At 35.7% G+C, this 15,015-nt stretch overlaps 2 protein-coding genes and 1 long non-coding RNA gene across 4 annotated transcripts; all 3 read right to left on the minus strand.

The window, feature by feature from the left end:
• Positions 1 to 5,824: 5,824 nt before the first annotated feature.
• rbm46 (RNA binding motif protein 46) lies at positions 5,825 to 12,178 on the minus strand. Its single transcript, XM_039651593.2, has 6 exons — positions 11,587 to 12,178; positions 10,809 to 10,978; positions 9,853 to 10,190; positions 9,558 to 9,687; positions 8,071 to 8,871; positions 5,825 to 6,934 (listed from the first exon to the last, which is right to left on the minus strand). Exons 2-6 carry the CDS (start codon positions 10,954 to 10,956, stop codon positions 6,741 to 6,743), a joined length of 1,611 nt encoding a protein of 536 aa, XP_039507527.2. The 5' UTR covers positions 10,957 to 10,978; positions 11,587 to 12,178; the 3' UTR covers positions 5,825 to 6,740.
• Positions 12,179 to 12,326: 148 nt separating this feature from the next.
• lratb.2 (lecithin retinol acyltransferase b, tandem duplicate 2) lies at positions 12,327 to 14,504 on the minus strand. Of its 2 annotated transcripts, XM_089132499.1 has the most exons (3): positions 13,932 to 14,504; positions 13,344 to 13,396; positions 12,676 to 12,810 (listed from the first exon to the last, which is right to left on the minus strand). In XM_089132499.1, the coding sequence occupies exons 1-3, from the start codon at positions 14,436 to 14,438 to the stop codon at positions 12,759 to 12,761; spliced, it is 612 nt and encodes a 203-aa protein (XP_088988625.1). In that variant the 5' UTR covers positions 14,439 to 14,504; the 3' UTR covers positions 12,676 to 12,758. The 2 variants fall into 2 exon arrangements, with proteins under 2 accessions (XP_039507529.1, XP_088988625.1); XM_039651595.2 differs by lacking the exon at positions 13,344 to 13,396 and having other exon boundaries at positions 12,327 to 12,810; positions 13,932 to 14,501.
• On the minus strand, positions 12,930 to 13,337 carry LOC148978764 (uncharacterized). The gene is made up of 2 exons (XR_016168921.1): positions 13,084 to 13,337; positions 12,930 to 12,979 (listed from the first exon to the last, which is right to left on the minus strand). It is a non-coding gene; the product is annotated as an uncharacterized LOC148978764 (long non-coding RNA).
• Positions 14,505 to 15,015: the final 511 nt, after the last annotated feature.

A 15,015-nucleotide genomic window follows, 5' to 3' on the forward strand; every position in this document is an offset into this window, starting at 1 on the left:
GGACATTTTTTAAAAATGCAATAAAATCAAGTATCTGTGGTTTTTAAAATTCTCTTTAATGTTTATTTAACTGAGAAAATCACAAAGAACAGATTTTCAATGTTTTCTCTGGCCAAATAAATTGTATTTTGTAAATATAAACCAATTTTGATTTTGATGGCTACAACACATTGGGTATAATAGGAGCATCTACCGAAGACTCTTTTCAAGCAAAGATTGATCATAGCTCATCACTTTGTGCCACATTTCATGAGCGATTTGTCAAACAATAATAAAAAAAATCACATTTCTCAATGCAAGATTACAAAGTATTTAAGTCTTTCACTATCTACATACATATTGTTAAAAGAATTAGGGAATCCAGAGAAAACTCAGTCTCTGTAGTGCAAGCCAGGAGACACCTGTCGAATGTGCATGACCTTTCGCCTTTTCAGATGGCATTGCAACAGTTAAATATCACGCTACTCTGTTAAATACAGCCACATGTGCTCAGTACTTTGTAAAAACGTTGTCACTTGACAAAGTCTGCCGCTACATCAAGTTTCAGCTTGTTTTGGGGAAAAACGGACTTTGAGTTCTCAGTCTCAAAGATGAAAGGGACCATCCAGATTTTGATCAGTGACAGTTGTAAAAGCAAACATCTGTCATTGTATGGGGGCGCATCAGTGCAAACAGCATGGGTGACTTGCATATGTGTGAAGGTAACATTGACATGGAGGCATATATTGGGATTGTACAGAGACTTGTACTGCCATCAAGATGACATTTTTCCTGGGAAGCAAAACAATGCCAGGCATCATTCTGCACGTGAACTATAACTAGACACTTCTAGAAAGACTACATTCCTAACCGATTCAGCTGAAGTTGTTTAAAATACACATTTTATAAAGCTTCGTGACTAAAACATCACATCTAGGTATATTTAGCTGCACCGATCAAATGCAAAAGAGAAGGTGTTGAATCATAGTGCCATACAAGACAGTTTTATAGAAAGTAAGAGTAAAAGATTGATAGAGAAATGTAAAAAAGTATGAAAGGATGTGCTGTATAAGCATTATTCATATAGCACAGGTATAACCCACACTCATCTTGCCTGGTTAATGTCCAATAAAGAAATATATCAAACCGTAGAGTAGCAGTGCATTAAATTATATTTATAATGAAAGTCTGGCAAAAATGCACATAAATTGAAAATTACACTCTGAGACTAGAGAGCACAGAAAATCTAATATACAGAATCGGTGTCTCCTGTGTCAATATTCTAGCTCACAATGGCCAAAGGTCAAACTATATCATTGCAATGAGGCTAGACAGCTAGATTACAGTGCTCTTGTCCAGATGATTAAGGTCTACTAGTAGATATGCGACTTAAAGCCCCTGCTGTTCATCAGATTGGCTTGTGGATGAAAGTACAGGTTGGAAAAGTTCGTCATCATCTGTCACGGGAGGTGGCCTATTTGACAGCTGGCTACATATTGACCTTTAGAGAATAGTATTTTAGCGTCAAGCTGCAGGTGCAAAGTGCAGGTCAGAGCTATGAACATAAATTCAAGATTTGTACATGTCTGGCATGCTTATAAAATTCCCGGAGAGATGAATGGTTATCTATGTTTCTTGCATGGATTTTATAATTGGTCAGACTTCTGCATGGGCAATTGACTTGCCATCTTATTTACATTTTTATTTTATTTTTAAAGACCAATTATCTTTGTTTGTCTTAGATTTTCATTACTTGCTATGGAACGCATTGTCTATAAAAATATAACTATCCATTCAAATTCATTATGAACTTGGAAATTGGAAAGCTGTTAAAGCAGCAATTTCTCTAAATATCTTCAAATGTCATGTAGTGTAAAATGCTACATTCGATCTATATTATATTATATTTCACTTTATATTAGCTTGTCTTAACTGAAGGACTACATGGAACATTTATATTTAAAAAAATAACATTTGTCAAAAGGACTATTTTATGTATATTTTTATATTTATGTATATTAAACTTGTCAGGGCAAATAGAGGCATGTGGCATCTACTTTAAAAATCAAAAATGTTCCTTGCAAATAAATGCATCTTAATATAAATCATTTATTGGAAAAAGAAACGGTAGTTTCATTTATCAACTAAACCATACTGAATTTGGTCAGTGGGCATTTATTCAAAATACTGTCAGTCTGACTATAGCATTAATGAAGCAACATTGTTATAACATTGTGATGAAGCGAATGTGTGGTCTGTTTTGCTCAAATACAGGTACATTAGTAATCAGCACGCACATATCCTGATGGTCTAAAGCAATTTTAGCCATCTAGTGTATGTCTTCAAATGAACTTGTTAACTCATCTTTATGCATTATACCATATTTTAGAATGATAATCCCACTGTTCTGGATGTTGATTCCAAAGATACATTGTCTAAATGTATGAACAAAATGATTTGTGCACATTTAAGAGCTCACTGCCAATAGGAGAATCTTTTTTTAAATCAGTTTTTCTGCATGCTGTCAGTCAAGATCCAAGCTCAGATATATAACAGGGCTGAAAAATCATGCTGGAATCATTTTATCCTGTGGGGCCAACTATCTTTTGATACCCTCATAAGAAATAATATGCGTCCCGTGTGTGCGGCTTATACGAGTATGCTTGAGAGAAAGGAGAATTTATTTCATTTTTCCTCTAGACTTGCTTCTGACATATGGGCTCTGCCACCTGAACCCATTCTCATGGCACCTTGAGACTGCTTCTTGACCTCATCTGTCTAACTTATCCATTTTTCATGCATGTGAGTGTGTATCTGTGTGTGCTTGTTTTATTAGACTGTATCTATAACACACAACCGAGCACTGAGAAGCCCTCGACTTTATTAATATGATTTACTCCAAATTTAAAACGCTTGGCAATTGGCTCTTAAAATGATCCATTGCTTTGGGCACTCTCATTCCACAAATAGCCTCCCAACCAGAAACAGAATCTAAAAAATATAAGGTCTAAGATACTGCTGAAATATAAAATGAATGCATATTCCTCTTATTCTTGCACTTACTTTATTGCATAATAGTACAGTTTAAGACCCCCTGTGGTGAAAATCGAGCTTTTAAAGTTGTTTATATGTCTATGTGGTGTTCGTAATATGCTTCAGACAAACCATGTTTAAATTCATAAGTCAACACCATTGCTGGGTTTTTTTTTTTCTTAAAACTGCATTGAACCAAAGACGGTCTCAAAAATCACTGACGTTTCTGACGTCACAAACTACCTTGTAACCAATCACGTCAATGTGAAGGTGGGCTTTATATCATCATTACTATTCTGAGAAGCAGGGGAGTTAAAAAAAAAAAAAAAAAAAAACAGGTCACCCCGGTATTTTTGTACTGCTGATATGATCGGGTACATTTAGCAATAAAGCGGGTGAATTATGTATATGACGTATTTTACGATGTTATGCCTTTCTCCACTGATGCTGTTCGAAGCGTTTCTAAGGATGCTGATTTTTAGAAGGCAGACTGAGATGGCGAACATGGTTTGTGAAACAACACATTATTAGATGTTTGATAACATAGTCAAGCATAACGCTAATCATATTAATTACTGTTATGTGTCCGACATTGTAAAGAGCAATACCACTGGCTAGTTACATTTTCAAAGACATTTACATATGTTAAAAAACTTTCAAATATGTCATTTTAAAGATCAAAGGTGTTTTAAGGGTTAAAATGATTGACTACATTTGGACTTTAAGGAACTGGACCGGTCATTTTGTAGGAGGCAACAGCCTTTTGTAGAATACTATTACCAACATGTGACCTCTGCCACTCATTTTATGAAAAGAGCTACATAAAGATGCATTCACTAAAAATTGGCAACAACTACCCACCTTAATATTCGTTCGCAATAATGTTCAAAGTGCACAATATTATTGAGGTCGAAATATATATGATCATGGAATAAATAAATAAAAATTATATATGTGACATACTTGAGAAACGGGCGAAACTGGTGGTTGATGAGATTCCCCCTTCCATGTAAAGGGCTTTGAATGCCTAGAAAAGCACTATATAAATGTAATTAATTAATTATTAATAAAACCTATTCTGGGGAAATAAAGAAAAATATACAGAGAACTCAAGCAATCACCTCGACATGAATTCAGTGGAATTGGGACAATTTTGCAGCCACAAAGTGTTGCACTGCCCCCTAGTGATAGGCATTGAAGATGGTCCCTTTACAGTCCCGTTCAGAGACCCACAATATGCACAAAAATGTGCCCTAAGCCACAGTAATTTTAATTTAATTGTAACAGGAAAGTATGATTCTATGGGACAAATGGCAGATTGGTTCATCCTGCAGTTTGTTTTCGATGGACATCACATTGACTAATATTTAGACACAATATGTGGACACAAGTATAATATATGAGAAGAGTCAATACAAAATTAATGTTGAATATTTGTTCAAATAGCAAATACCGTCAATCTTTCAGATACACCAAAATGGCCTGTTATAAGTGCGGGCAAAGCTTTCCTTCCAGGAAACTGGTTGACCTCATCTTTTGAGAGGGGATATATAGTTTGTCTAGCAACAGAGCTTTTGGCTGTGGTTTCCAAGGTTACTGCAGGATATCTGAAGATGTCATGTAAAAAGCCCCCTTCACTGTTCCCTTCAGTATTTTCAAAGCTGAAGTACTCCATTTGAATCCAAAGAAGTATATGTGACGTCAATGGCCACCCCAGTAATGCCAAACAGGTGAAGTGCGAAATGATAAAGACCTCATGACATCATGAAAGTATTTATCAGTACCCTACCCAGAGTAAACAGGTTAATTTCCAACAGCTTCAAAAAAAGTAATTACCAGACCTGGGGTAAGACTGTCATTTTTAGTGCCTATACAAACTAGTTTCACAACACTTACCAAAAGCACCTTATGTACTGTTCCAGTACACCTGATGACAGTAATGATGAACCGAGGTGCTACTTTTGTTCAGCAAATCCTGCTCTGCCTTTCCTAAAAAGGAAATAAAAATGCTTTAATAAACCAATGTTAGAAATGTCCCAGTTGAATTGGGAAGAGTTGCAGCCACGTGCCTGATTTGGATCGAAAGACGTCCCCTGAGCTTCTTCAAACATCTGTTTATCTGGTGTACATCATGGATGGCAGTCCCATGGTCCTTGGGCATCAATAAAAACAGAGGCTAAAGAATTGAAGAGTAAAGGTAAGGCAATATGTACAACACATTTCTAGTAAGTCATTTCCATTTATAATTAAATATTTCAAATACATACTTGACCCAATGCAGTTCAGGTCCGGTTTGCGCTTCCAAATCTGTATAGCAAATGGATATAAAAAAAGTCAATAAAACAAAAAGTACACTAATTTGTAAAGAAATTCCTAATTTTGTGACCTAAAAAGATCTTACAAACCTTATACAGCTCTTGTAAAAAGAGTATTCTGTGTCACTTCATTTCGTCCGCAATACTGGTTTACATCTCTCACTGTTATGAACATCAACTGCCTCCAAAGCACCAAAAAACTCATTAAAAATCACTGGAGTTGCACTACTAAGCCTCGGCACATTCTGTGAAAAAGGCCCAGCATTGCACAACAGACAGCATCTCATTGCCAATTTAATCTACTGCTTAAAAAAATCCTGACTAAGGTGATCTAAAATTGTTAGAGCATTTATCTAATTACCAAAAACAACTAAGGAGAGGACAGCAATGAGTCAAGCCAGAAGCTTGACACACAATTATACTAAATTGTCACCACATGCACAATGTTAAAATTATATAAATTGCAAAATTTGATTTTTAACTTTTTATGTAAAATAAAATAAATTTTGCCTATATCCTAGAGGTCAGAGTCCTTTTAATTTTGTATGCACAAAACTTAATTGCCCTTTGAGTTTAATAATTTATGTATTATTCTGTACTTTTTGAATATTTACTTGGTTTAATTGCCTTAATAAAATAATATCTGACTCAGAAATAATTACAATAAATAATTATGCTTCAAATGAATTGAATACGCTTAAATTATAACACATAAGGAAATCTTTAAAAAGGTTTAAAATGATAAGACTAATAAAAGCTGTTTTATATTACATGGAGCGGGATGCATTATGAAACCAGACATCATGAGATCAGTTGCTTTTACATGAGACTGCATTGAGGACGACTGCCAAATAGGACAAATACAAAAACAATAAAAAAGTGCACCTTTAATGTACTAACTACATGCACGTCTAGGTTGTTATAATGTTTGAGCATTGTTAGTCATTTTAACATTATCAGAACATTATTTTGAAATCCTTAATAAATGAACAATTGAAAATGAAATTATGAAATTTAATCTGCCAGGGGGAATGTAACACAAAGTTGAACGTGCAACATTACCTACTCACTATTGCAGTATTAAGAAGATGCATCTGTTTTTTGCTCATTTTAACAGTTTATATCTTTAGTTTCTATTCAAACACTGTTTCTTATGCAAGTAAATAACTTACTTCTTAAGAATAAAAAAGGGGAAATAAACACCCAAACAGAATATATAAAATACACTAAGCTAAACAAACAACAACAGTAAAAATTACAGTATGTAAATAAAATAAAATAAAAATCTAGTTATTCTATTAAAACAGCACTAAACCGAATAATATGTGAAACAATAAAACTGACATTTAAGAATATGAACATTTAAGAAACACACTGCAAGTAAAGTAACTTTTCAGATACTGGATGGCTTGACTACAGGAACGATGACTGGTTGGGGAAGTAAAGTCTTTGCGCAGAGGAGCAGGAGATGGGTAGAGGAGGCGAGATGGAGGCCATGGGGTATGCTTGGTAAGGCAGAGACCTGCATCCAAAGGACAGGAAACCAGAGCCAGAAGGTGCAGGAGAAGAAACATTCAGAGGAGAGCCAGGGGAACTGATAGAGCAATCTGTTATGTGGAAACACACACACAAAACACAACCTTTAACATATACGTACATATTGAAAGTATATTGGTAGCATATTGTTCTTAGACAATAGTGACATTTTAATTAATCTTTAACATTCAATTTAGGATATGTATCAGTTGGTATTTGATATTTACTCTACCATTCAAAAGTTGGGGGTTGGTAACATTTTTGAAGACAGTTTCTTATGTTTTTAATTAAAAATACCGTACAAACAGTAAATTGTGAAATGTTATTACAATTTTAAAAACTGTTTCTACTTTAATATATTTTAAAATGTGACATGATCCTTCAGAAATCATTCTAATATGCTGATTTGGTGCTCCAGAAACATTTCTTATTATTATCAATGCTGAAAACAGTTGTGCTGCTTAATATTTTTGTGGAAACTGATATTTTTTCACGGACTCTCTGAAGATAGAAAGCAATTTTTAATTTATAAAAATAAAAAATATGATTTTTTGTACCATTGTAAAATGTCTTTTATGCCACTTTTGATCAATTCAATTGTCTTTGCTTTATAAACGTATGAATATCTTAATTAAATTATTATTTTTTTTAGTCATCTAATGGTCATAAAAATAAAATAAAAAAGACTAGCCTAGTAATTTAATAACAAATTAAATGTAAATGTAATGTTAAATGCAAATATCAAAAGAAATATCCATTCTTTATACTGTATTTTATGTCACTTGTGATATATTTAAAATGATTGATTGCAGTTTTAAATGTTTTAGTTTGGATTTATTTAGACAAAAATAAAATGTTACAATTTAATCACTGGCCATAGATATAAGTTATATAATATATCATTATTAGTATATAATTATTTGTATAATTATTTAGTATATAATTAGTATATAGTATTATAATTATAAGTCATATATATATAATTATATAATATAAGTTATAAATACTTTTAAAGAGAGAGACTTTAACCTGCGCCGACACGCAGATCGGACAAACCATAAGGTTGCCGACCCGTGTCTTATACTCTATGTATCGGCCAGAACTTTTATATCAGTGCACTTCTAATTAAAATGTGTATGTAACCTCGAATTGTTGTACCGAAGAAAATAAAACTAAAGCAACCAGAGAACAACTGAGAGAAACTAACCCAGGTTCCAGAGTGCATTCTGCGCAGCAAGCTCCTTGGCATCCTCTAATATGGTGCAGACTTTATCAGGCATGAAGCTGCTCCTGGTGCTGCTGATGACTACTTTGTAGATGAGCAGTGTTTTCCCCTCCTGTCCGACAAGGGAGTAGAGGTGATACTCAGGCAGAGACCAGTCATTCTTGTGGCAGTAGTAATCCAGCAATGATACAGCTGAGCTCAGCTGGCTGGGCTTCAGGGTGTTCAGGCTGATTGGGACCAAAGTGGATCCTGGTAGGAATGAATACGCACAGCGATCTAAGTCCACTGCATACGGGCTGCCCAAGTGAGGCGGCAGGCTGAGGGGGCGTGCAGATAACCCATCACCCATTGCTCCTGTTCCAAAGTTCAAATCATCTCTGCTTTGGAACAAGAAGCTGGAATCACTGTAGTTTCCGCAAGATGCCATTCCATTGTGGCTACTGCGTGTTCTGGATCTTTTGCTTCCATCTTTGCTGACGGGCTTGGCAAGAGTCACCTCGATGGGTGAACCATCAATAACTTTCCCATTCATGGACTCAAGAGCAGTTAGGGCATCATCACGGTTATAGAAGTGGATGAAGGCATAATCCGTCAGCTTCTTAACACGTTCCACAGAGCCAGGCTTCAGGTGTGAGAACTCAGAGCGAAGCGTCTCCTCCGTGGTGCTCAGCATGAGATTACGAACATAGAGGACTCGCACTCGTTGCATGGTTTCCTCATCTAATTCCTTTTCAGGTTCTGCCCAGTCAACCTGGATGGTGTGACCCCACAATTGAAATGTTCCTGAAACATAGAGTTGACATTGACACACAGCAAGTTGCGTATTTGTGAATAGCGTAATGTTGAAGTGTCTCAAACCTTGTGAAATATGCACCTGCTAAAATGGAAACACCACCAGTCAAATTGGTTACACTTTCAATATAGTGTGATAGTTGATATTTTATATTTTTATTTGCAGTCCTGCATTGCTGAATATTTGATTACTGCTTTTAGTAATCAAGCAGTCCTGCTAACAAATTATTGTCCTTTAAATTAAAAAAACAGAATACACTGTCAGTGGGCACACATCGACAAAAATTATTTGCTCCCATTATAATAAATGAAGTTTCTATTTTTGCCATGCTTCTCCAGCAACTTTATTTCTATCTGTCTGAAATAAAAGTATTTTACTTACAAAATATCATGTGTGGGTTTTTATATGGATTTTCCAGCAAAGATCTTGTTTTACTTCCATAATCAACTGGAGGAATTGACTGAATTGTGAACAGTTGTCATTACATACCAGCATGTACCCAGGTGACTGGAGGGGAAGAGGCATGATGGTATATTTTTTATATTTTGATTAAAGATTACAAAGCGGTGAAACCTAATATATGAGCAATAAAATTAATAATGCTTGTCATATCAACTACCACCACATATAAATATTTTATGTATATAAGATGTATATTTCCACTGTGCTTTTGCACCTGGTATGAGTTTCCTGCGAGCCATGGCAGCTGCCTTGTGGGATTCATACTCGACAAAGGCAAAGCCACGATTCTTCATCCTGTCCATTGCACTGGGATACACAATCACATCCACCACCCCTTCAGTCACCTGGATTTAGAATTGCAATAAAAAAAGATTAGATAATAGATCAGAACCATGTTATAAAATGAAGTCAATTTCTTTTACGTTTTTTTGTTCACAAGATGGTGCTAGTGAACATGTCATACAGTTTTAACAGTTTTTTAAATGTGTGTAGTCGTGTGATATACTGACCTTCATCATTTCTTCTTGGATCTCCTCCTTTTTTTTGTCTTTCGGGATGGAGCCGATAAAAAGGCGGCAGTTGTCTAGACTTACACATACTCCTATGAACTTTCCAGGGCGGATTTCGAAGTTGTCCAGAAGCTGGATTGCTCGTTGGGCTCCCTCTCGCGTTGTGTACATGACGAAGGCGTAGCCACGGTTCTCCCCACTGAACTCCATCATCAGACGGAACTCATAGATGTGACCGGCCCGCTCAAAAACAGGTACCAGCTCGTCTTCGTACATGTCTCTGGGGATTTTACCCACGAACACCTCACATCCTCGTGGAGGAGGGGGGCCCTCCCAACCTGAGACATAACTTTAGTTATCATTATGAACACCACTATCTGATGAAACTAAAAATATCAAGTTTGAATGGTTTTGTATTACGGCATTCCAGTCTTAATTTTATTACTGTAATGTTTTACATCAAAATTATTGTACATTTTGTGGTAAACTATGATACATGCAAATAAAAAATTAAAGATGATGACATACATCATAAGGAGTAAAGCCATTTAAACTTTCTAGACTACTTACAAATCCTATTTTTAATGAATCAATCTACTTGTAAACTGTTGAAGACAACATGAAATTACATTTGCAGTTATTTTGCCTTCTTAATATGATGTGATGAATGATAGCATTCGCTGGAGCTTGATTGTATTTATATTAAAATTATTGGATTGTAAAGAAACAGAATAAAGCTCATTGCAAGTTTGTAGTCATTTGTGGCAAGGATTTTGTCCCAGGAATCAGAGATTTTAGAAATGCTGATTTATCTACATCAGGTGCTTAAAATAATACCTAAAAAGCTATTTGGCTACTGGTCAACAACATTTCCCAATCCGTCTGGCCCATACATAAATTATTCATGGGGCCTAACTTCATGGGGCCTGTTATCTTGTATGCTGTTTCCAAATTACCTGGAGGTGGACCACCAAACTTTCTCTGTCCATTTTCCTGAACCATGCTGTAGCCTGTCCTGTCCATCAGGGATAAAAGAGCAGCTTCTTTCGAGCTGTCCATCATCAAACTGTTCTCAGTTGGCTGACTGATGCTGCCTTCATCCATGATCACGTCAGAAAACACGACGCTACCAAAGAAAACCACACTCGGTATCACACTCGAGCCTCTCTATTTCTGAAAGTTCAAATGATGTACGTGTATCTGTAGAGAAGTAACGTTACTAAGTAGAAAAACATTAAGGTGTTACACACAAATATCTATATTTATGGATAAAATGACAATTGACGAGTGTGAGATGTAAGGCTCGCGTAGGAACGCAGCTTTTCTCAGCTAGCAAACACAATGCTAGCATCGACCTGTCAGGTAACAAAATATACGTTCTTATACAAATTTAACATAATTTTTTTAAGAAAACACCAATAAAACGCTATAAACCAATACAACAATTCACTACTATATTAAACCATCGAGAGTCTTAAAAAAAATATGTCAGGATTTTGAGGTAAAAAGTTAATATTCAGAACAGAACAGCCAGACCACTTAAACGAGCGGGAAGCAAAAGGGTCAACCAAACTAGTTTCCGTAGTAGAATATATTTTATATACCGAGCTGTGAGTGAATAATAGTAACTTATGATGCGAATATGACGTGTGACACGGTTATCAGCTCTTGTGGAAAAAAATGACAGTAGAATTGTTCAAACCGATACTTATGCAATTAAACCGCTTCTCTTACCTTTTGGCCACACAATAAAGGAATTAAGAAACGTTAATTACGGGGATAACTTTGTGTGACACTTGATGATCGACGACGATTCGATGTTGTTGACTAACTGTTACTGTTAACCTTACGACAAACACTATTGACCTGACGGTCGGTCGTGTTTTCAACTAATGAGCTGGCCGGGCGTTTTGCTAGTAAGGGCTGCATTTGATCTGCAACTTACATTTACGTAATTAACGTTCAAGAGAAAAAAATAAATATATAGTGCATAGAAAACAAAATTCTGAGGGAAATCTGGGAGAATTATGCTAAAGATATTATATGGTATTTATTTATTTATTGGGATACTTTTTCTTGTAAGCATTCTCAATGACAAAAAGTGTTGCACTATTTAGACTGAGTACCATGCCTTTCCTAAATATTTGACATTCTTTAAGTGGCTACCTTTAAGTAGGCTCTACTGTAGGCCGGGGCATAATTTAGTAGGGACGCTAGGGACTTGTCCCTATGTGACACTGATTTACCCCTAGCAATAATTTCGACCAAAACTTTATATATATATATATATATATATATATATATATATATAGATAGATAGATAGATAGATAGATAGATAGATAGATAGATAGATAGATAGATAGATAGATAGATAGATGTCCCCGTCCCCACCAAGTTCAAAATCAAACCTACGCCACTGACTGTAGGCCTAAATAGGCTATGAGTACATTAATAGACAAAACAATTACAGACAAAAACTTAAATGTCCTTTAATTAATATAGGCCTAATGCTGATATGGCAGTAGGCCTATTGTGTCACAACATACAGTATGAAAATAAATTATCTGATAGGCTATTAACATGACAATACTGGAAATATCACAGGTTTTCAAAGGTTTTCTTTGCCCTGAAAAGTAAATATTGTGTTTTTTTTTTTTTTTTTTTTTTTTTTTTTTTTTACAATAATCAGAATGTACTTTAGGGTAATGAAACATGTTGAACTAAATAATGAACAATGATAAAAAAAAATTATTAAAAAAAAAAAAAATCATGTTGTCTCCGGGCAGTTGATTGACACAACTTCAGGATGCCATCCAAATAGTGCCGGGGATTAAAACCGTGGGTAAAATTACAAAGATGGACACAGATTCCAGATAAAACATAATGAACAAACACAACAGAAAACTTAGAAGAGAACTTGTCTTGCTGCACACAATCTTGCGCACAGCTTTGCAGAACTGTTGGGGAGAAAAACAAGAATTCCAAAGTTTAGAATTTTGCATTTGCATTCAATCAAGTATTTTTTTTTAAACAGAAAGCTCAGACAGTAATGACTTTCTTTGGTGTTGCATTGGTGGAATTTTACCAAATGGTTTTATAAATGCATTTTTTTAAGTAGGCCTACGCCTACCACCACATATTTCCTGATTTCCATGGTTCATTTCAATTCAATGCAAAACAGAGTTTAGAATTTTGCCAAATGGTTTTATAAATGCATTTTTTAAGTTGGCCTACCACCACATATTTCCTGATTTCCATGGTTCATTTCAATTTAATGCAAAACAGATCATTTGGAGAACCTAACAAAACAAAAACAGAATAGTTGTCCTTTGATGAGCCTATATTTTAGATTCTTCTGGCAAAATCATATCCACCACAGTTTGAGAGTGGTTAGTTTTGTCATGCTGTTGGAATATCATCATCATTTAGACTGAAAAAAAGAAAGAGAGATGATGTGTGTGTATGCAAAGAGATTCAAAGAGATTACTGCCTGTTGCCTGGAATCTGCAGATTAACATTCTTGCTCAACACCAACTGGAGCAACTGAATCATAAAGATAAATAAATAGATTAAATCACCTTTAATGTTGATGGTCTAATAGTCTAAACTCATACAACCCTACACGGTCACCAACAATGTCTTTTTCTATTTCTCAATCACATTACATTTCTTAACCTAATTTCTTGTGCGTAATCCCATTTGAAATGGAATTAGTGATGTTGCAATATGTTCAAGCTAAAGATATTATTATCCCAATTTCATGCCTTTTTAGTCAATGCAATACTTATGCAAAAGTGTCATTCTCCTCACGCATTAATTGGTTTAAAGTAAAAACATAGCGAGAGATGAAATGCTTAAAGAGTTGTAAGACTCCTCACTTCCTTTAGACCTTGTTGAACCATGTTCCAAGGCACGGTCTTACGATCACAAATATACAAAAGCAACCCAAGAAAGTCTGATTTGGTACTGAACATTAAAGTTGTTAATAATCCTGAAGATTTGTACATAGAGTTATTTCAAGAGTACATATCCTCTTTGTTTGCTAACATGCGTATCACTGATTTTGCTCTCATCTCACCTGGCAGGTCTGAAAGCTCATGCTGGTGCCGTATCTGCAGTACATGACGTAATGCTCGCAGTTGTACCACAGCAGACTGTAAGCCACGGAGCCCAAGAGCTTCTCAGCTCTTCTAGCCACCTCCTCTCCGGGGAACGGTGGCCGACTGCACACCTTGTCCATATGGTTGACCAGAATCTCGGCTTCATATGCAAAGTCCTCCACCGAGTCCACGCGGACACTCGCTTTTTTTGCTATCACACCCAAAATCAGCCGGTTGTTAGTCACCGCTTTCTCAAGGGCCTTCTGTTCAGTGGTCAAGACTGGCAAGATATCAGGAATGAGGTGAGCCACACGGTTGTTCCCCAGATAAATTCCAAAGTGTGTAAAGAGAGTTCGAGGAACCTCTAGCAGATCTCCTCTTTTGTAAATGGAGATGTCATGTTTGACCACTTGCTGTTTCTTTTTTTCTTCAAAGATCGTGGCCACCGCGATATTAAACAGGCTGAGGAACTGGAGGGGAAACATCCTCACTGGAGAAGTGGTGAGCTTCTGGAAGGTCTGGCACCTGCAGGCTTTATCCCAGTCTGGGCAGACTGGGGAGGGGGGATTACAAACTAAGGGCTTTTTTTTCAGAAAAAAGCTCCAGAATAAGTACATCACATGCCCAATGAAACAAACAAAGCATAGTTACTCAATGACTCTGTAGACCTTCTCACCCTTTGTGGATAAAATTGCTTAATATTTTCTATATCTGGAACAAAGGAAGGTATTGCTGATTGTATAATAAACAAATTTTGCAGCAATGCCAATGTAAGTCCTTAAAACCAATAACTGACTTGGTAAAATTTTGGCTTGTTACACTTTACAGTATAAGGTGTCATTTTGCAATGAACAATGAGCAATATATTCCTAATCCTAGCACGCAAGTTCACAATGTTCATGTTAACTCACAGTGCATCATCTAATGTTAACAAATACAATGCAACAAATGTACTAGTAAGTGTACATTAACTAAGATTATTAACTAAGCGATGTTTATTGTTAGTTCATGTTAAAGTTAGCACAAACCAACAATGAACATTACCGTAATATTAATTTTAAC

This window comes from Pimephales promelas, chromosome 6 (assembly GCF_988280905.1).
Source record: "Pimephales promelas chromosome 6, fPimPro1.hap1.1, whole genome shotgun sequence".
NCBI lineage: Eukaryota > Metazoa > Chordata > Actinopteri > Cypriniformes > Leuciscidae > Pimephales > Pimephales promelas.

What these genes read in the sequence shown, in the direction of transcription:
- rbm46 (XM_039651593.2), bottom strand. Translation starts at nt 10,956, where the DNA reads ATGGATGAAGGCAGCATCAGTCAGCCAACTGAGAACAGTTTGATGATG. An exon ending in TCCAAGAAGAAATGATGAAG is followed by an intron (nt 9,688 to 9,852) that starts GTCAGTATATCA and finishes TTCTAAATCCAG; the next exon opens with GTGACTGAAGGGGTGGTGGA. An exon ending in TCGCAGGAAACTCATACCAG is followed by an intron (nt 8,872 to 9,557) that starts GTGCAAAAGCAC and finishes TCTATGTTTCAG; the next exon opens with GAACATTTCAATTGTGGGGT.
- lratb.2 (XM_039651595.2), bottom strand. Translation starts at nt 14,438, where the DNA reads ATGTTTCCCCTCCAGTTCCTCAGCCTGTTTAATATCGCGGTGGCCACG. An exon ending in TGAGCTTTCAGACCTGCCAG is followed by an intron (nt 12,811 to 13,931) that starts GTGAGATGAGAG and finishes TCTCCCCAACAG; the next exon opens with TTCTGCAAAGCTGTGCGCAA.